Source organism: Corvus cornix, chromosome 6, assembly GCF_000738735.6.
Source record: "Corvus cornix cornix isolate S_Up_H32 chromosome 6, ASM73873v5, whole genome shotgun sequence".
In the NCBI taxonomy this organism is placed as follows: Eukaryota; Metazoa; Chordata; class Aves; order Passeriformes; family Corvidae; genus Corvus; species Corvus cornix.
The window spans coordinates 12826211-12847780 of record NC_046336.1 but is presented as its reverse complement, the minus strand read 5'-3'; the positions used below and the strand labels follow the sequence as shown (position 1 = coordinate 12847780).

Below are 21570 nucleotides of genomic sequence, written 5' to 3'. Positions count from 1 at the left end.
GCTCTCAAGAGTAAAGATCATCATGAAAACAGTGCTTCCCTGTAGTGCCAGCAGGGACAGCACCCTGCTCTGTTTCAATTCCTGTTTCATTCTTGATTCAAACATTGAATGAGAAAAATATTTCTTGTTGTTGTCCTTTCTTATTCCATTTTGTGGGTGACTTCTGATTTGCCTGATATATGAATGTTGATGAGTTGCCTTTGGGGGAAGCATTATGTGTCAATTGCTGATGCTTTTTACTAGTATGTAATATGAGATATAGGTGCTTATATTAAAAAATCTCAAGTGACTTTATTATTGCTTTAGGAATAATCTTACTTTTGTGATATAGTAATTACATGGAGCCAAATTCTGATCTGACTCAGGTTTTGAGTAGTATTTCTCTGCCTGCAGGTTGGTTACATTGGACCATTGGTTGGTCCCACTGGCCCCACTGAAAAGAATATAAAATTACACCATGTGATTTGCACAAATCACACCTAGCCTTGGAGAGCTCAAAAGTACTGGGCAGGATTTCTCACAGATGCTGGGCTCCTGCATGCATCTGCATGCCCAGTGTAAGCTCTGAGTCCGCAGTGGTTGGGGGTGACCAGAAACATTTTGGGTGCACATCAGGTCAAGGAGGCAGCTGATGGGTAAGCCTTAATGCTGGGAGGCTGTTGTTGCTTAGATAAGAGAGCTTTACGTTACTCAGGGTGAGATAAACAAAGAGACGCTTGATTCAGAGTGGTGAAAGGTTAGCAGAGGTCTAAAATGAAGCACACAAATATTTACCTGGGTTTTTAACTGTTCTGAGACAGAGGAAGGCAGGTCAAATTCAGAGCCTCGTATCTGTGACAGTGCTCTTTGTTGCAAATCTCTCTTACCTGCAGCAGCTGCACACCCACCCTGCCTGAAGCCTGAGTGGTAGGAATGGCAGGTTCCCAGTGTTTGCCTCCTAGGAGGTCAATACATTTCTCTGAGGTCTGTGGTTACCACTGGGGAAACTGCTAGGTAGCCTGGTTCTCCATAAGCACTTCAGTTAAGGAAAGACAGCTATCAGCTGTGTTACTGTGGTGGTACTATTGGAGGGATAGGGGAGATCTCAGCTTAAGACAGCAGTGTGTCCTAGTTCTTTCTTCCTCCATCTTACTGGCTGCTTTAAGAGGAGTTTGGGAAAGGTCTTCTCCTTGTGCAGTTGCTTCTCCTCTCCATGTAGCAGATACAATGGGACTTGTTCAATGCATTGACCATACCAAAAGGGGTGGTTTGTGCTGGAAAGCAGTGTTTACTTAAAACCTCTGGCTAACTAGTACTTAAATCAGACCTGATGATTACCCTTACTGTGGCTAAAACTGATCAGTCAACACATTTTCCAGAACAGTGTGGTATAGATGAAGCAGAAGAGGAAGATCTTGTTATGCCTCTGCCTTCCTTAATGCACTGTCTCAGCATGTCTCATGCATTTGAGCAAAGTTGCTCAATGTGAAATAAGTACAAGAGTATGATATGGAGACTTTCATCTCCAGCTGCTGCACAGGAATGTAACTCAGGAGCTCAGCTTTTGCATGCAGTAATGTATCTACATCCATGTTCCCTCCAGGTACCTGCAGGGGTAAAGGCTGAGACACAAAAGGCACAAACCCAGTGCAGATATAACTGTTTCATAGGACTTCTGAGCACCTGAGATGAAGGACAATTCTGTACATAGATCTAGTTCTTCTGGTGTGATCCTTGCTTGCACTGCTTGAGCCTGGTAGGGCTGGGATTCAGGTCTGTCCTTTGCTGTAAATCTTGTGTAATCAAAGGCAAGTCATTTAGCTATTGAGCTTCAGTTCTGAATCTATAAAATGGGACTAATAACAATGTCATCTTCTTGAGGCACCACAAAGATAAATATGTTAATGATTATGAGGTGCTGGCTGATGGGAAGCAGGCTTGTGTGTAATCATATCCTGCACTGTACACACCAGATCATAAAATATCAAACCCGTGGTTCTTTGCAAGGGTCCTGTGAATAACTGGTGCATTAGAAGTTCTTTAGGAACTTGACAGAAGTGCTCTGTTGGGGCATGGCAAATTGTTTCAAATATGCTTTCCACAGAGAGCACTGCAGAACCCCAGGCTGTCAAATTTGCACCCAACTGACATTAGGATGTTAAAGTCTGACACAGACTCTAAGGGCTTTGTGCAGAAGAGGAATGTGCTGTTTATTTATCATGGATTTGCAACCACCAACTGCTTTCCTAGTAGCTTTCTTCCCTTTCTTTTATCCTAACTCTACCACCCACACACAATAATCTATCAAGGTCTAAAGCAGACAACCTGTTCTGCATTCAGCATCACAAATAGTATCAGAAACACTCAAACATTTGAATATTTGTTTGTATAAAATGTAGAGGATCAAGATTCCGCATAGATTTCCCAGTCTTTGTATAGTTACAGTTTTCAGTGCTTATGCAAAAACCTCACATTGTTTGGTTGCAGATAGGGCTTGATTCAGTGTTTTGGCTCCAGCAAAGCACATACTTACATGTTAAGCATGCATATTACCAGTTGTTCACTGTCCCAGAGTCCTAAAAAAAAGTTCCTTTGAGAAAAAGCTGGTTTCTGTCAAAACCCTGCTGGGCAGCTGTAGTACTTTGATTCATTAGTGTTATTACTGTAGACTGTGTAGCCCCTTTTCTCCTAAGGATATTAATAAAAGCACACTTAAAGCTTAAAACTGCATCGGACATCTGTTTCTCAAAATGACTGTTGGCTCAGTTCATAAGCAGCCATTAAATCAGTTTGTACGTATTAACAAAAGAACATGTAAATTAATCTTTGGAAACATGACTAATCATTTTGAACATAGGTAACCGAATATTCTCAGTTACCACTTGGAAAAATAAGACGTGTATGAATACCAGTGTGCGTTTCAGTGGTGCATTATTTGTTTCTTAGGATCCATCAGCTTCATAGGTGCTGCTGAGACAGACAGAAAGGCAAGGCTCCCAGTCTCCTGAATCGTGCAGATTGACTCTTGTTGGATACAGAGAACTGTTACCCATAGGGGACATTTAAATGTCAGGGTAAACACTGCTGCTGTCAAGGCCTCAGTGGGCTGGAAGCTCCAGATGTCAAAGTTCAGTGACACTTGTGGAGTCTTGCTTCGATCACTATTTAATTTCTTGATTTAATAATTTCTGGGGCCGAGTCTTTGGTTGTCCCTGGTAATTAGCTCTGTGCTCTCCTGTGTGGTAGGTGAGCAGTATCTCCGTGTTACAGATTAGGACAGCAGAGTTAATTTGCCACAGTTGCAGTGAGAACCAGCTTTGGGATAAGGGAATTCTTGACCTTTTCCACCCCTCAAGGGCCCCCTTGATCATGCAGCATTGCTGAAATTGATGTTTTTCTGCCTCTTGGCTGACTCTGACTGTTCTGCTGTGAGTTGAGGCATGGAGTAGAAACCTAGTGCTAGCACACTGCATTACTGCATGTGTTGAAGCTAAAATTACCTGTAATTGTTGCATTTCATTGTGCCAGAATTCAGGTATTGCCCACGCATGCCCCAGTGTCTGAACATGAGGTTTTAGTGATAGAAGAGGGTCTCTCAAAGCTATATTACTTTGATACAGCTTTTCCATCGTGTCTCTGCTGTTTATCACTCTCCCCCTTCTCAAGAAGGATCAAATGGTGTGGTTCACATGCCTGACTCTCATACTTCTGTTTGGGATTTCCCAGGTACCTGTGCTTCTGCTGGTCCCTTATGTACGGTGGTCACTTGTCCAGGGACCCACAGAGACCTCAGATCCTATCTGCATTCAATTTCTAGGCAGAAAGACAGGTTGAGTCTAGGGAAACCTGAACATATGGTAGCCCTGTAGCCGTGCGCTAATTCCATCCAGCCCTGAACAGTTTCCAGCTGTGCAGGGAAATGAAGGCAGGTTCCTGGCAAACAGAGTAGGGAACAACCCTCCGGCAGGTGGGGCTGGCAGGACTGTCCTGGCGGTGACCTGCTGGAGCACTGCACTCTGAGCATCTCAGGTGGTTGCCCTTCCCTTGTGGGAAGAGGGAGGAGTTGTGTCACTCCAGAATTCCTCCTGGGATAACCCCAGACTGTCACATTGTGTGCCCGGTTTGGAGCACATGAGTAATAGTGGCACTGCTTCCAGGGCTGGAGTCCACTGCCCCTGTAGTTCCTCTGACTTGGTAAATAGGGCACACGGATTTCTCCTGTCAGGGAGCAGCACTGGGTTAATGCACATTAACAAACTCCACCTGAGCAGCATTTCTGAGGAAGCTCTGACGGTAATACCAAAACGTAGGATGTGCTTGGAGGCGAGTCTGCACTTTGCTTCTCCCAGTTGCACTGGGTTTTCATTCTGCTTTACTTGGGCGGAGAGGAGCTCTTGTCTTTGTAACTGGTTTCCTGTCTTCAGTTCTTGGAGGCAAACTTTACATAAAGAGGAGCATTTCAGCATTCTCTGAAGCTGTCTGGTTCTGGCTAGGCTTTCTGATTCTGCAACCACTAAGCAGTAAGTTTCCAATCCAGTCCTGCTTATTTAGGCATGCTCTCTCATCGGGTCGCCATTCAGTGGTGTCCTGGTTGAGTCAGGAATGCTGCATGGGGGGAGGCAATATACTTTAGGGAGTGTCTCTCAGCGTGAGGCTGAGTGCTGGGTGACAAGATTGCAAACTAGAAAAGTAAATGTCTAGAAAACCAGTGTCAGTAGAAGCGCAAAGCAGTCACCATGCTAATAATTTGCACCCCTGCATAGCTTTCCTGATCTAAGAATCCAAAAGTGCTTTGCAAACATTGACTTAATCCTTGCAACATCCCTACGTGGAAAAATGTCTCAGTTTTATAGACATGGAACCTGAAGCATAAAACAGTTGTTTGACTTTGCTCATGAGTCTGCAGGGTGCCAGTGGCACAGCCTAAATCTCTCCATTCCAGTTCAGCTGCAGGTCTTGGAACAGTCTGGCCCCTGCAAGCTCTGACAGTAGTTATTATGCAGCTTTCCAAAGGGATATGTGAGTGGCAAGAAGATTGTTGCTACTGGCATTGTCCTAGCAGCCCTTCCATGCCAGGAAATGCACACAGAACATCGTCACCATCCTGTTTAACCAGGCTGAGGAGCACCCAGGTCTGAGCACTCGAGGTAACCTTGTCTCAGTGTGACCACGGCAGGAGCTGTGTAACCACGTCCTCCGCGGGTCTGCACTTTCCTCTGTGCGTTCCTGACGGCTGCTGTAACTCTGTGTGCCAAGGTGCTTAGGGCTCTTTCCCACAGCTGCTGGATTGCCCTTCAGGGGAAACTGTGGGAAAGAGACTGGAAGATTGTTGGCACTTAAGTGATCTTTGACCATATCTTCATGAGGGAGGGAGGAGGTTTGAAATAGCCACGGTTGGAAAGGGAAGAAGAGGGAGTGGAAGGGGGGGTGTGGGAGGGGAAGAAAGGAAAAGTGGCCCGACCTTTCTCTCCCAGCTGTGTAAGCCTGCACTGATGGTTTGCATTTGCTAACTCACAGTACTGAATTTTATATGGAGGGAGCTAGGAGCAATGACAGAAACTAACTTCAGTGTGGCAGTGAGCACCCACTCCTGGAAAGAGCCCCTGCCATGGCCAGCTTCCAACAGTGTATCCTTTGTGATTTTGATACCTGGGAGGGTAGCTTGGAAATGCAGTAAAATTATTCTCTATATCAGCAGTAGTGCTTGGAGGGGAACTGAGACTTCCTTCCTTGACAGATCCATGAGATCAAGTGCTCTGATCATAAAGCAAAACGCAAATGCAAGAATAAATAAACCTTTCTTAATCTGATCAACCTGGCTATTCTTGAATCTTATAAAATAACTACCAGTGGTTGCTTGAGAAGGGGTTGCTATAAACATGACTTATAAGGCAGGGACATCCAAACTTTGTGCAACCCAGTGATTGCATTGGCGATTTTCCAGGATCCCCACAGGCTGCTGCTAATTGGCATCAAATTAAGCAGGTTGCAGCCACCCTCATCCTTAATACAAAGGGAGGGCCCCCGGGAGGCTACAGGTTCCAGCGTGTGGCCTTCTCACATCAAGAAGGAACACAGCACACTGGGACATCGAGTCTCTTCAGGCCCTTTCCCCTTATTGACGGATCTGGGGAAGCTGCAGGCTACACTGGACACCTTTGCAATGGCTTGACCACCCTCTCTTTCTCAGAAAAAGAAAAAGAAATCAAATATGGCTTTGGTTAAGTTCATGTTAATCAGCATTCATGAGACTTAACAAAAAACAACAAACATAATTTCCTCCCTCTCTCCTCCACCCAGAAGCAGACTACTGGTAGAAACCAAAGCTGGAAAAAATAGTTGAAAGTCAGCTAAAGTCACCTTGGTAACTGCAGCAATACACTTGCCCAGAACAGGAGACATCAAACCCAACTACAAACAGCTTTAAGGAAACAAAAAGAATGTAATCATCTAAAGAATTAATCTGACAACTGCCCACGTTTACACCTCCCACAAGCTCCCAATCAGAGGGAAATGCGCTTTAATCTCCTCCAACTCCCCTCCAGTTTCACAAAACACTAGATGTGCAGTCTTTAAACTGGGGCATTTCCGGCATGCTGCTTCCATTTAAATCTGCTGCCTTTCCTTATGCAGCAGCCCTGGCTTTTGCAGACTTGTTTTTTCTGGACACTGAAGAAACATGAATTTTTCTGTGGGGGTTGGACGACGTATTAAATCCGGAATAGACAAAGTTTGCAACATTTTGCCTGATAGTCAGCTAGATCTTAGTCATAACAAGTAAAACTCCACTGACTTTTGCTGCTGATTTATTTGGTGATGGGGTGGAGGAAGCAAAGACTTACGGGTAACTGACAGTCGTAAAACCAGGATTGTTAGTGTTAGAAAGCAAACTTTTTCTACATTTTTTTCTGAGCCTGAAAACTACAAGCTGTGGATGGCAATGTGTGTTAGGACATGAGCTTTTTATTAATAACAACCTAGAGGTCCTGCTGACCCTTCATCTGGGCTATCACCCTTTGGAAGGGTCAGCACAAGAATTTCCAATCTCAAAGAGAGAATTTTAATGGGTCTTTCTGAGTCCCTGTGTCATGCGACATTTTTCCGAGTCTGAAAGTGATGGCACTGTGGCTTCCTGATGTGTTATGTGAAGTCCACAATACACACTTCTTGTTTAGAAGGGTCTACCTTAGACCTTTAACCTTAGAAGGTTATTTGGTTTCTGCTATTGGAGTTTCACCCTTAATTTTAAATACCTGAAATTGTGTGAGTTCCTCTGAAAGGAAACAAGAGAGACAGAGAATGAGTATTTTGGAAAAATTTTGTCGAAAGGATTAATCCTTTCATGTCATTCAAAGTATTAACTACCATTTTGCTTCACCTTTTTGACAGAAGGGCTGGTTACTTATTAATGTGAAGTCATAATTATTGACAGCCCTAAAGTCATGACAGTTCCGTTTGATAGTTATACATTAGTCAACATCTTCTCTTGAGCATGTAATGACAAACGGCATTTGCTGGTTTTAATAAGACTCAGAAAGCTTTGCCCCTTGCCTCCAGAATATTGTCGTCATTCCTATTATTGCATTAACAACCGGAGGCTGTTTCCCCTCCGGACTGCAGCCCCATTGTGCTCACAGCTATACTGCCTAGCATGGTGCAAACCTAAACACCCACATTCAGCTCGGAGGGATTTGGAGCCCAGGGGTATGGGGAGCTGTCCTGCAGCTCTCTGTCCTGCTGAAGCACAAACCTTACACCATGGAGTGCCTGGGAAGGCTGTTCTGGGATGTCCCCATGTCTGGAATGCTTAGGCAGTCCAGGTGAGCAGGGCACAGTCTCTGGTCTCTAGCAGTAACATTGTTGTAAAACGCCTGATCCACTCCACAGTGCCTAAACTCTGTGCATTTAGGAGTGCAAGTTTATGGCTTGCTTGAAAATCATGCGTTGCTAATGGCTGACCCTTTTGGTAGGGGCTGATAAATGAATGATTGGAAGCTGTAGACCACAGGCTGACTTTCCCACAGCTCACTGTGTATATAAGATCTGATAAGGAAGTTGAGACAAAGCTTAGCTTAAGGTCAACTGATCATTAATCAACTGTAACTGCACTTCTCAGGTAATCATCCTGAAAAATGCTGGCCTGCTCCACTCTTTGAAGACCCCACCTAGAAAGAGCTGTAAAATGTTTGCTGAAGTAGATTAAACACAACTTTAAGTGCCACACATAGACTACAAAGCATGTTGTGTCTTTGCTCCAGGGTTAACCCACTAAACTGACACTCTGCTGACTGTCAGTCCATCAGCCCACCCTGTGCATAAGCTGCATCCCGAGCTACCATGTCCCTGCTGGATCCCTTATTACTTTTGTGTGTTGCTAAAGCAGAAAATGGGACATGTTTTACAGTTTTTATCTTGCAGAGAGCTGCGCTGCTCTGATATCTTTTTTTCTGCATGCCTCTGACCTGGCCATGCAGTGTATTTGCAGGTTGGACCATGAAGTATCAGAGTTTAACTGTTTCAGAGTGGGCAGCTCAGCAGCATGGGTGAAGGGCTCACCTGGGACTAGGGGACCTGGCGGAAGCAACAGGCTGATCTGCACTGGAATTCACACTGAACTGCACTACTATGTATGTGGTTGATGGGAGTAATTTTGGGACAGCCCTCAAAGGTAAAATCAAGTAAAGGTGTCATCTAGGTCAGCTCATGAGGGTGAAGCTGATTCTTTACAATCATTTCCACATGTACATTAAAGACAGTTCAACTGGGATGAAGGAAGGATCCAGGCTTGTTTTAACAGTGTTCTCAAATGGAGCCACAGCTTGATAGCCTTGTTTGGCTTTTGGTCCTTGTGGCACAATGGAGGCACATTGCAATGTGGAGTCTCAGGGCCTTCCTGCTTTCCCTGACTCTCTCCTCTGTCAATTCTGTACTGTAGAAACTATCTTAACAAAGTCTTACCTCTGTTAAGTTCATGTGGAATGCCAGGTGACAAAAATATAAATCATTTATCAGACACTTCTCATCAGTCCATGTCATCCATAAAAGTCATAACCCACCCTGTCCTTTATTCTTTGTTCCAGATTGTCAAGTAAGGGATCATGCTGATGCTCTTTGAACATATAAAGTGTTTATGGTCAAGTATTTTGAGATAGATCATTTTATTATCTAGAGGATTTGGTCTGGCAAAGTTCCTAATCATGTAACAGCATAACCTTGTTGTAGCTTCAGAATATGCTGGTCTTGCAGAAAAGAAGGAATAAGAAAGCAAAGTTACCATTGTCTTAAAGCAGCCCGACTTACAAGGGAAAAGAATCTGTGAATCTCCCACTTATCGCATGGAGATGCTGTCTTTTGGCTGTTGCACTTGATTCTGGTGGAAGCAGGAGATTCTCAAAGCCTTTTGGTTGAACTGTGCAAAAAAAGGCACAAAGGACTGGACAGCTCTTTCCTGCAGGCCACTGCCTGAAAAATCCTGAAGATAAAGCAAAAGCAGGAGGGAGGACACACCTGGTAATTCTTCCAAACCATTTTATTGTGTTTGGAGTTTTGGACACTTTGGTTTTGCTGCAGTTCTTTCCAGAAATTTTTTTATATATATATAAGGGAGGGATGTACCATGTGCATGCATGAATTCAGATCCTAGGTTGGCAAATCAAGGTGAAGAGCTGCATGCTGGGATTGGTAGTCTGAGCGAGGCTGTCTCTGCAGGAGTGCTGAAAACTCAGATCTGTCTTTGTAACAGTTTTTTCCTGTGTCCTTCAATATTTGCAGACAAAATAGCACACAGTACCAGAATCCTGAATATGTGTGTTTTGTCTGTTCTCTCAGAAGCCGTAAGGACAGTTTGGAAAGCGAGAGCTCAGCAGCCATCATTCCTCATGAGCTGATCCGCACGAGACAGCTGGAAAGCGTGCACCTGAAATTTAACCAGGAGTCCGGAGCGCTCATCCCCCTCTGTCTAAGGTGAGTGAAGCCATCCTCCTCCCCAGCCTGTGCTAACATGCTGCTTTTGCCTTGTGGCATTGTTTCACCATACAGACATGCATGCAATGGGTCTGTAAAGGCCAGAACTTAGATATTTTGCCAAAATACATTAGAAACAGATGATTCTTTGCATGATTCTGTGCTCATCATGTTAAGATTGTTTCTCATTCTTTTTATGTCCTTCAGTGTCTTTTGAGTGCTGAAGCAGGACAGGGTTAGTATGGGGGTTTTTTTATAAGTCTAATGCTATCAACTCTGTGATAAAGAAGGGATGTCTTAACATACTCTGTCAAAGAAATCCTTTAAGTTATTCATTCTGACTTACGGACTCAGATAAGTGGTTGTGCAAAACCTGTTTGCAATCAGTTTATGCATAGAAGTGTGGGTTTTAGACAAATTATGTCACATTACTGAAGGAGCAACATGTGTGCATACTCTACACATTGTCTTTTGAAGGTAGTCTGTGCATATCACTGCCTTCTAGTTTTCCATAATTTCAGCCAGGATTATTTTTAAAAATCCCTGTGCAAATGTTTTAGTCCTTAAGATAAAGATGAACTGTCGGGTCAAGACAGATGATTGTAGGTGATTGAGTTACTTTAGCTTAATGAGTTACATGTTGGTAGTATCAGAGTTATCAGCAGCAGGTGCACACTTGCCTGGGCCTGTTGAGAAACCAATGGGAAAGTTAACGCAAATATATTTTATTTTACATCACAAATGTGTGAACAGTCTGTCCTGATCAGTTACCTCAGCTCATCTTACCAGCAGTAACTCATCAAGCAACTGTGACTCTGGTAGGCACTAAATATATTACCTGAAGTTTTCCCTCTTGCATGTTAGAAGCCGTGCATGTGTGTCACAGATGCTCTGAGCTGAAATACCAGAGCCATGATTTTCCCTTGCATTGAATGAAAAAAGGGAAGTCATACTATAGATGGTCGTGTATGTGTTTTCTAGGCATTTGCTCAAATAAATACAGGTGACATTGGTCAAGCACCAGGGCAATTGATTGCTAGGTATTGTCACAGTAGGTAAGTTCGGCCCCAGCAATGAACCTCCTTAGGAATGCATCTTCACATTCCCACACAATGTGGAGTCTGGATTCTCTTCTGTAGTTTCCATCTTACTAGAAAACTGGCAGTCACCTGCCTTTACATACATCAGCAACTCATCATGGGGATAGGCACGAAATGGGATTGAGATGCATTCTAGCTCTAGTAACAAGATCCTGAGATTAAGGAGGAAGATGAGGGGTAACTCCCTGCCTCAGAAGGAGGCTTGTGACCTTTTTGGGGCTAATCATTCTTATATTCCTGAAAAGTTAATAGTTGCTGCCTTCAAAATAGTTTCCCATGCTGATGGCAGAAACAATAGTGGTACATCTCCATAGTCGTGTTGAACGCTCTCTCAACTCATGCACGTGTGTTTAATTCCCCAGGGGAAGGCTCTTACATGGACGGCACTTTACGTATAAAAGTATTACAGGAGATACAGCAATCACGTTTGTATCAACGGGAGTAGAAGGAGCCTTTGCTACAGAGGAGCACCCCTATGCAGCGCACGGACCTTGGTTACAAGTGAGAAAGCCTGCTTCCTGGTTTTCCCCTTTCTTCCTTTACTGTGACCTAAAAATTACCTTGCTAAGGGCTTATGTTGTTTAAAAGTGTAACAAACCTGTATTTTTTGCTGCAACGTCTCTCATAGCTCTTGCACAATATTTTCAGTAATTATGGCCTCAAAAAATAATGGTGAAATGTCACTATTTATATTAGTGGAACTCAAATTGATAATTGACTGGAAAATTCAGAAATCATTTGTGAATACAGTACTATCTATTTCCTGAAGTCGGTGAATGCTTTATAGGCTGTATTTATTCTTGATTTCTTCCAGAAAGGAATTTGGGGAGGCAGAGTGGAATGACCTAAACAAGAATGGAGCCAGGGCAGAAGAGCTAGAAAGCTGTGGGACTGTGATCCTGCAAAGCCAAGATCTCAGTTTGACATCATCCCAAATGGGAGAGCAGCACAGAGAGCAATGCCTTTCAGTTTTAGCTCTTTTCTATTGATTCTTTGACAAAAGCTCTTGGTTGCTTGAAGCACCCACACATTTTTTGCACCCACATGTTTTTGGTGTCACAGATATTCCCTGGAAAATCCCCATCTGCTTGGAGTTGAGGGTCAGCCCTAGAGCAGTGATGCACTAATGATGTGACAGTGTAGCACTATTCTACCCTTGAATTTCTTTATGGCTATAAGCATATTTTTGAAAAATAAAAAGCTTGAGGGAGTGTGTTAATGCAGAAAAGCCCATTTCTGAGGGACTGTGTGTGCAGTATGTCCCTGCCTTCACTGTAACTGTAGCATTCCTGCCTCCCCTTCTGTTTTGAAGACAGGGGGTTGTTTCAGCATTGCAGTGTTGCAGTTAGCCTTCCAATGACTTGTTTTCACGGCATTTTGCAGCCCACATTCATATGTCTGGAGGACATCATACCTTGGAATCTGTATGACTTGTAAAGGAGCTGATCTTGGCCAGAAGCATCTTGTGTGTAGGGATTTTCAAAGAGCCTGCATGCTTTGATTGTTCTGACTGGAAAGTGCAATGCTCCTGTAATGATTAACACCAAAGAGTCAGGTTTAAGGGTGGGTCATTTGCTGTTGGTTCCTGTGCTTGCCAACACATGATACACAGGATCTTGTGACTGTGTTAACTCCAAACACGAGTGTTTGTTTGCATTTACATCACATCTCAAAATATATTGATGTGTGGAGTAGTCAAGTAACCTCTAAACAGTGAAGAATGGCAATAATTATGTCACCATTCAGACATGTTAACCCTTATGAACCTGGCTGTTTTCATGCCTGTTACTTTGGTGCTGAAAAATGTGTAAGATTTTTGGAGTATGTGGGATGGAAAGGTGAAGAATTGCTGGCTCAGATGGTAGGGAGAAGCAAGTTCCCTTGCTTCTCTCCTACACAAGGTCAGTGTAATGGATCTTCTTGTCTGACATGACCAGCTCTGCTGCTTACCCCTGCCCTGTCCTGTGTTGAGTACAAAGGAGGACAGACTGAAGGGGGGAGGAAGGGAGGCTAAAAGCAGCATGGGACAGCAGGAGTAGCACCCAGTTGTGAGATACATCTGGGAGTGTCTGAGACTCTTGGCTTAGTATGCAATGGAAGTCTTGATCTGTGCTCAGTCATCCCTTGTGGTGTTGGGAGCAGGGGAGGGGGAGGTTCATGTGGCTTTGCTTCAGAAGTAATAGAAGTTGTGGTGCATAAAATTTCCGAGGAGAGCTGTGTTTGGTTTAGTCCATTGCAGCCTGGGCTGGCTGAGTTGGCAAGCCCTGCTAAGCTTTCACAGCAAGGCCCAGAGAGGATTTTCCTCCTTCCTCGCTTGGGACCCCAGGCACAGCAAGGAGCTCCAAGGAGAATTGGTGGCTGGAAGCACATTACTGCAATGCAGGGTCATGTTGCAAAGACAAGTAGAAGGAGGAACTGTGGAGGAGAGGAGACATGGCAGGCTTTTCCTCCTGTAGACTTTTTCCCTATCTTAGCATAGAAATAAGAGCCTGAAAAATCCCAGCCTCAACTCTGCAGCAGCCAGAGACTGACTTCCCTTGAGCCTGGGCTTTGGTGCAGTGAGAGCCCAAACCTGCAGACTAAACACAGTACCTCCTGTTTACATCTTGAGGGCTGGAGTGGAGCATGTCCAAGGTGGGACAGGCCAGAGAGCTGCTGTCTATTAGCCCCTGCTGCCCGGGCTGAGCAATGAGCTGAGAGTCACTGGGCTCCGGTGGAGGGTTAGCAGATGACAGGAGTTTGGCAGGTCCCAGCACCATTCCTACCAGACAGGTGTCCATAACACCACTGCAGCTGGTACTCAGCGGGAACCATTTTAGCAGTCTCAGCAGAAAAAGTAAGGAGTCATTAGACCACAGAGATTGTACGCCCCATTTCTATCAACAGTCTTTCCAGGTCACGTTTGAGGCATGTTAGTAGGGGAAGCCTGTCCTGCTGCTGCCCATGCTCTGGGGATGATTAGATTATTTCATTCTCCAGAGCTGTCAAATTGGCACCTTTCCCAAGTACTTGGAATTTTTTTTTTTTTTAATTTAAGTAACATTTAATTAGTTCTAAGAAGCTAAATTCTATTAAAGGTCTAAGCATGTTAGGCTGGTTTATTTCTGAACTCCTTCCACTGTGTCATGTATTGTTGAATAGGGAAATTGCTTTAACTCAGAAATGTACAAACCTATTCAAGAAGTCCTCCTTGTTAACACTAGACTCCTGTTTATATGCTAGTTACTGTGGCAAAGTCTCTGATGTGTAACACTTGAATTAACATTACACATGATCAAAGGCTTCTGCGGTTCTTTCTTCCACTCCCCCTTCCCCCAGTGCTGTGACTGCAGAGCCCCCACATTGCCTCCTAAGCACCTCTCCACCGCTTTCCAAGGGGTAGATGTTCCACATGCCCAGGGAAAGACTGTGCAGGAGATGTCTGGCCCCATGTTGGAGGGTTAAGAATGCTGATCATGCAGACAGATTCCAACATAAACTGCCCCACAGTGACATTCGTATTTGTGGTGGTGTGTCCAAGGTTCTTGGTCCAATGTCTGAGCTGTGCCAAGTGTGCAATTCATCACAGAGTGACCTTGTTTGTCTCTAAAACATTCCCAAAGCAAGGTGAGGTCGTGCGTGTGTTCTCCCTCCCTTACTTTTGTTCCGACAGATGATAGAGGCGCTCTGTTGAAATGTGTTACTGATCAAGCCTGTCCCAATAAAGTTGCCTGAGCCTTTAATACATATTAATATTATCCTGGGGTAGTTTATGTCAAAGCCTGTCAGCATGCATCATCCTTTGGGAATTACCATCATTAAGTCTCCAGTGATGGGAGTCAGGACATGCTTCTGCAAAGCTCCTCTGCTTTTATGTGGAGCTCTCTGCCCGTCTAGCACAAAGCAGGCTGTTCTCCCCTCCTGCCTTGCTCACCTGGACTGCTTGCTCTCCCCAGAGGGGAGAAGGAGGTTTGTTTAACTCTACCTTTAGATAATTTCTGCTCCTGCTGCTTTAGGCAGTCATTGTTCTAGGCAAGAAGATGACACTCAAGTCTTTGATCATGTGCAACGTACATGTTACGCATCAGATATTGCTGCAGACTCTGACATACAAGCCAATACAGTGCAGTAAAAACAAACCTATAGTTAGAGTCCTCATTAACTGTAAAATCTAGCACACAGAATGTAAGAAATATCTCTGCACTTTAGCCTTGCCCCTGTTACACATGTGTATTTCAATGCAATATCTAATGGAAGAATCATACATATTTTTAACAGAGTGTGCCTGCCTCATTCACTGCACAGAGATGCAGTGTGTTTGGGATATGAATGAGGAGTGTGGAGTAAAGTAGACTGTTGCCTATAGGACTTCCACTTTGTTTATTTGTTAAAATTGGAAAGTGTGTAACGAATGAGGCAGGTAATTGCAGAAAAATCACAATAGTCTTACAGTGAAGCCTGTTAAATGTTGCCCTGGAGAATTGGGTCCTGTTCCTGCCTCTACTACTCTTTTCTTTCTCAGTGCTATTCCAGAGTCTTAAGCTAAAGTGTTCTCACCTGGCAAGTGAGTTTGTGTTCCTCATTTTATGGATGCCCAGCTCAAGACCTGAGGGCTGATCTGTGTTCCCATTGACAGGAGGAGGTCAGGAGGAATTCCCTTGTGGATACCCCTCTGCTCCACAGGGCTAAGTGGACTGGAAAACAGGGATCTGCGTCTTGAGATGGGCACTCAGAAGAAGTAGACACTCAGATTCAACTTTCTCTTCCCTCATTTTCCTATGTCTGTTTAGAAGAACCTTCTTCCAGTCATCCTGTGAAGAATGTAATGAATTCAGTGCTTGCCAGGCATTCCAGCTCCACAGATGAACCCCAGAAACAATTTCAAGAAGAGATTAAAATTTTGTTATTGCAGGTCAGGAGAGAGAAAGGATTTCTTTGGGACAAGGGTTCTGCCTGGAAGCCGTGGTCAAAGACCCATGTTTGTCTTCCTGCTCTTGCAGATTTTCTCTGTGACTTAATATATTAAAATATTAAATCTCTGCTTCCTTGAGCCTCCATCCCCCATCTGCATGGAGGGGAGCACTTCCCTGCCTCGCAGAAATGTGAGGCTGAGAGAGTGGTGGACAGTAAGATTGGGTACTTCCAGTGTTATCCTTGCTGGCAGTAGTTGGATGGAGCATACTAAATAAAGGGAAAGAAAGGAGGAGAGAACGGGGAAGCAAGTTGAATGATAATGAAAAGAAATGATGACTAATGCTGCATTCCGTGAGCAGAACCATCCTGAGGACTGAGCAGGGCAGAGGTCTTGCTGGAGAAAAACTGCAGGTGATCCTGTGATTACAGATTTGTTTCATGAGGCAGACACGTGCTGGGGCCAAATGGCATAGTCTGTGCAGCAATTTCCAAAGTTTGTATGACAGTGTCACTGGTCTCTGAGTGCAGAGGGTATTTTTTCCAAGTAATTTACTTGGGTTTGGGACTAATCCTGTTAGGCAGGTGAACACTATGGATCATTGGCACTTGGCACCCCCTGATTGTCAGCACAAGGTGGGTGTCTCTGTGTGAGCTGAAGAGCTTACAGCAGTGCTGGAGTGTTATCCTCTGGCACCAGGCACTGCTGGGGGGCCCTTTTTGCTCGCCTCCCATCCCAGTAGGTTCCCAATGTCCATCTGACAGCATGTGGATGTTAAGGCTGTGGAAATTGAGTTCTCCAGTCTCCTTGCCCTTTGTTGTCCCCAGTTTTGGCATCTGATCTGCCCTTCATCCTGTTTTTCTGTGTCTCCGTCTTCCCCTCATCCTGGCCTGTCTCTGCTTTCCTCTCCTCTCCTTCATTCAAGTTGGAAAAATCCTTCTCCTCCTCCTCCACATGGTCTGACTTCCAGCAGAAAGACTGAGAGTGCTGGAGAGTTTCCCTGCCATTAGTCCTGATATGCCTGGTGACATAGCAATCCCTCACCTCTCAGAGGAATGATCAGAGGAAAAATCACTCCTTTTCTACCTCTGCCCTGTGTTTGGGGCAGAACTGCCTTGGGCACATGTTCAATGAAGAAGGGCTCTTCATTTCTCATAAAGGCTATGGGCAAACAGTACCTTCAGAGACTTCTGACTTAGCAGAGCATTTTTATCATCAGGAGAAAGACTTTTCCTTGTCCTCCAGAGCACTTCTTTGCTAATCTTCATCACCCTCCTCATAAGGGATAGTTCTTGTGCCAACAAAATTATCATATGAATTCGCTAGTACTGTCAAAATACACTCTTTCCAAAATACCTCTCTCGATTCCTTTTTCCCTAAAAACCTTTAGAAAAAAATGAAAAACAAGGCATCCAGCATGGAAAAATAAGTTGAGGCTTAGGACAGCAAGGTCAAACCTCTCATAGAAAATGTTAAATGTGCCTGTAGGCAGGATAGGTACATGGAAGCCGTGGGAAGCATCCAGCATGCAGGAGCTATCAACATGTGCTATCTATGCTGGCAGTCACAGCAGAGGGGGGATTACTGTGAGCAGGGTCATGGGGGATGATCCATTCTTTTGGTTTGGCAACCTAAGTGAAAAATCTGGGAAAGAAGATCAGACTGAGCCCAATCTTTAAATATTTTCAGTTCTTCTTGCTGAAACAAAAGCCTTAAAGAGACCAAAAGCTGAAATAAAATCCTTTTATGTTGAATGAAACCAGAAATAAGAAAATTTTCTTCAATAAAAACAGGGAAAAAAATCTAGTTTTGCAGAATAGGTCTGGAGTTGTTAGAAGTTTGCCTTCTCTAATCAATACTTGAGGGATATAATACTCACCTAGGATATGAGAAACTCATATTTTATTTCTTTCCTTTAATTTGAACCCCTATTTCTACTTTTTTGCTTTATGGGCACCACAACTATAGGGTATTTTGGTTCTTCCTCAGTTCATCCAATTGGAGTTGTTCCACATCATATAAAACACTGAATTAGTCACAGAGACAGAGTGCACAAGAGAATGACTTTGTTCCGGTAGAATCAGGACATTCCCCTGGAAATGAGCACATCTGGTTCTTCTCTCTGCTAGACCACACGTTAAATCATTTATGCACATTGGCATAATGGCAGCAACAGAGGTTAAAAGCAACATTTCAAAGAGCTACTCTGATGCTCAAGATGCTCACTTGTAAGTGGTAGCTATGGGTTGTGTCCCATAGTCCATAGTCATCCTCTCTTGAAGACATAGGATTGATTTTTGGTCTCCCCACACTTGAATAGATGTGTCATTCTTAGCATGGTGAGTTTAAGGACAACACCCACAAGCTGCTTTGAGTTGTGTACAACTACAGCCTGCTCTTCTCCAAAGCAATTTTATGTGTCTACTCATGAAATTTTTTTTCAGAATCTTTTGAGTGACTTCCCCCAAATTCTTGAGCAGATCTTAGAAATCTAAGCTAACAGTTGTCCAGTAAGTTTATCGTGTTCTCCAAACATCCCCTAAAATCTTACTGCATTATCCCTTTGTGTTCTTCTACCTCACAGCTGAATGAGACACTGGGAGACATTTAGTCTAGGCTAGAAATGCACCGTTAGAACATGATGATCCTCCCGATGTCAACTCTCCTGCAGCATGTTCTCTAGTACTTTGTCCAGGCTAGTTTGGATGAGTCAGGTTCTTTCATCCTTCTTAATCTGACTGACTGTCTATCCTGCCACCTAATGCCCCTCCCTTGCCATTCAAACTACATTTTGGCTACTTCATGTAGGTTGTCTTCCACCCACTTAGTGCATTCCTTGAAATGCCTGTTCTTCCTTTGCTTTTTCTCTCTGAAAGTATTGGATTTGCCTGTTGTCTTGGCTTCCTTGTCAGCCCTTTCCCCAGCTGAGCCAAATTTTATGTATTGAATCAAAGAAGCCTTGTCTGCACGATGGATCTCATCAGTCTGGGCTCTAAGGAGCTCAGGTCCTCGGGATCAGCCTTGTGACTGGGAATGTCATGAAAAGATCCCACAAGGTCAAAATCTTTCAGTGTCATCCTATACTTCCTCTTCTGGGATTGTAACATCATGGTGTGAAGCAATAAGGTCCCTGAGGCATCTGTGAGTGGATGTTTCTCCTTTACAAGGGGCGTTGTGAATCTCCTGGAAGAGCAGCAGTGGAATTTCCCATCAGAGGTGTTTGTTGCAATACTGACACCTTTGAGGCTGTAGTGGGAGCTGTGATGGATTCAGGCAGCAAGATGGCCTTTTCAGACAGTGTCAGGGCTGGCCCAGTGTAGAACAATGATGTGACAAGGCCTCTGTCCCGAACCACTTGCAGTGTGAGCAAAGCAGTGCAAAGAAGGCCAGGTCAAGGAGAGAGCGGAGAGGTGGGCTGGGGAGTGCCTGTGGCACAACACATGGTTCATCAGGGGATTGTTATTGGTGGAAATTTCAGTGGGAAAGGCTGACACACTTCAACTTAACTTTTTGCTGTGCTGCCAGCAAGAATTAAGCTGAAATATTTTCAGGGCAAAGGACTCCTAAAAGTTGCTGGATATTTGCAGATGTAACAGATGATTTGACTTAGGATACAACTGTTCCACCTGTTCCAGGCATAGCACCCAATGGATGAACAGTTTCTTAGAAGGGTTTATGGTTTTCATAGGGGTTTACTGCAATGTGTCCTCACCTTCTCTGGCTGGACATACAGGCCAGCTCTGTACTAAGTCCAGAACTAATAAAACATGGTTTCCTTTCTTTGACAAACCTGCTAGAAAAACAACTTGCAGTGTTCAATGCAAACAGAGCACTAGGGCAAAGTGTGTGATTGTTTGTTTTTTTCCTAGGTAGGCAAGAAAATTGAGTATTATTAGTGAAAGCCTCTGCTTCGGTGTAGCTGGGCCATTTGCTTTTGTCTTACCCTGGGCAAAGCATGTTTCTTTAAGTTGGGCAGAGCTGCAGCTTGATTCCTAGCTCAGCTTCTGAGAGTCTTCCTTGATCAAAATCTTGCCAGCTGTGCCAGGCATTAAACATTGGTGTGACCTCTGTCCCCAGCAGCCTTTTCTGAGCTGAGAACTTCAATCCCTTATGGCAGTGTTGAACCCTGTAGTGAGAGAGGGGGTGTTAACTATGAGGTGGTACCCATAAGCTGACTATAAACTCTTTAATGTTTTACTAAGCACCAGTTGCTTTCAAAGTCAGCCGAACTCATCTGGAGCCCCATGATCTTGTGTACCCTTCTAGATTTCATCCGTTTTCATATGCCTGCAGCTGTGTACCTGTAACAAGTCATGATACAGATTTCTCAGCCAGCTGTGGATATGAAAGCTTCAACACAGAAAGCTTCAACACAGACTGCTTCAGGTGACCCACAGGTGAGCCCTGTGGATACGAAGTAGATTTCAGCAAGCTCAGGTGAGACTTGCCACGAGAGGGAGACAGCATGTGTTTCCTGAGCACATCCACCTGAATGAGACAGCCTAGCCTGGTGTTCTGTAACATGTCTGGACACTGGCAGCTGTTAGTGAAGTAGTGAGAACCCAAACTTCAGACCTCAGTTGTGCGGTAGGTACCTGTGATAGAAAACAGGGACTTATCTTCTGGCTAGTCGTCATCTTCCAACCATCTGTAGCATGACTCAGTGCCACAAAATACAAAGCAAATGGAATCCAGATCTGCTGGCAATGGTTTAGCACGTGTCCAGGCCTCTCTAGGTCAGGTCCAGGACATCCTGGTGCAAGCAGGACTGCGCAGCACCCAAGGAGATGTTTCAGATACCTGCAGCTGGCTGGTGGAGCCGTTCACTGTTCATACTGCACAGCCATTGCACAGGCTGAGCTGCACCCTGTGACCAGCTTCGGCAGGCTGAGTGTTTGCACAGGGCTGTGAAAACACAGCGCTGCGAGCACTGGGCTGCTGCGGCACCCAGGACACCTGCTCGGGACTGCTCCTTTGCTTCCTCAGCACCAGCTGAGAGATTTCATGGGAGAAGAGGCTTGTTCAGTGTACATGGGATGGTTTTGCTTGCCCTCCAGATTGCATTGGCTTTTCCCATGGCTGCAGCACAACAGTGGGGCTCTGTTTTCCTTTGGGAAGGGAATAAGCTGCTTCATCATTGTGATCTCTGTGCAGTGTCCTGTTGATAAGATCAGTCAACAGCATCAGAGGAAAACTCTAGATTCAGTTCTGAAGTAGAAAGTGAGTGAGGCCTATTTGTTTAATTTGAGCTTCTAAGGTTTAAATCCCAGAGGAAATTAAATTAGGTGCCTAGAGCAATGGCAGTCTGTCATGTTTATTTGCTGGGAATGTCACCTTTAATACTGTGCACATACAATGTGTGTGTGTTAATGTAATGGGGTATCATACTGTGCAGGAGCAGACACGCTACAAGAACTGGAAATGTGAACTCTTGTGAGTGAGGGGCGCTGAGATAGGATTGGATTTATTCTCAGCCTTCTCTGTAAGATTCACTCCCCAGCACGAAGGTGGTTTTGCCAGTTGCAGGTGTGGATGGCAGTCTGATCTATGTATGAGCACAGGTGTTGGTGCTCTTGGGCCGTTTTGATTGGGCTACTCCTAACAGCAGAAATCTTGTCTAGACGCGAATCCAGGATG

At 44.5% G+C, this 21570-nt stretch overlaps 1 protein-coding gene across 2 annotated transcripts in view; it reads left to right on the top strand.

The window, feature by feature from the left end:
- The window catches only part of SUFU (SUFU negative regulator of hedgehog signaling), a 91117-nt gene that overhangs the window by 56945 nt on the left and 12602 nt on the right, over positions 1-21570 (top strand). For both annotated transcript variants that reach the window (XM_039553748.1, XM_039553749.1), the window contains exons 9-10: positions 9808-9942; positions 11405-11543. In XM_039553748.1, coding sequence (XP_039409682.1) covers positions 9808-9942; positions 11405-11543 — 274 coding nt within the window. The remainder of the gene's footprint in view (positions 1-9807; positions 9943-11404; positions 11544-21570) is intronic.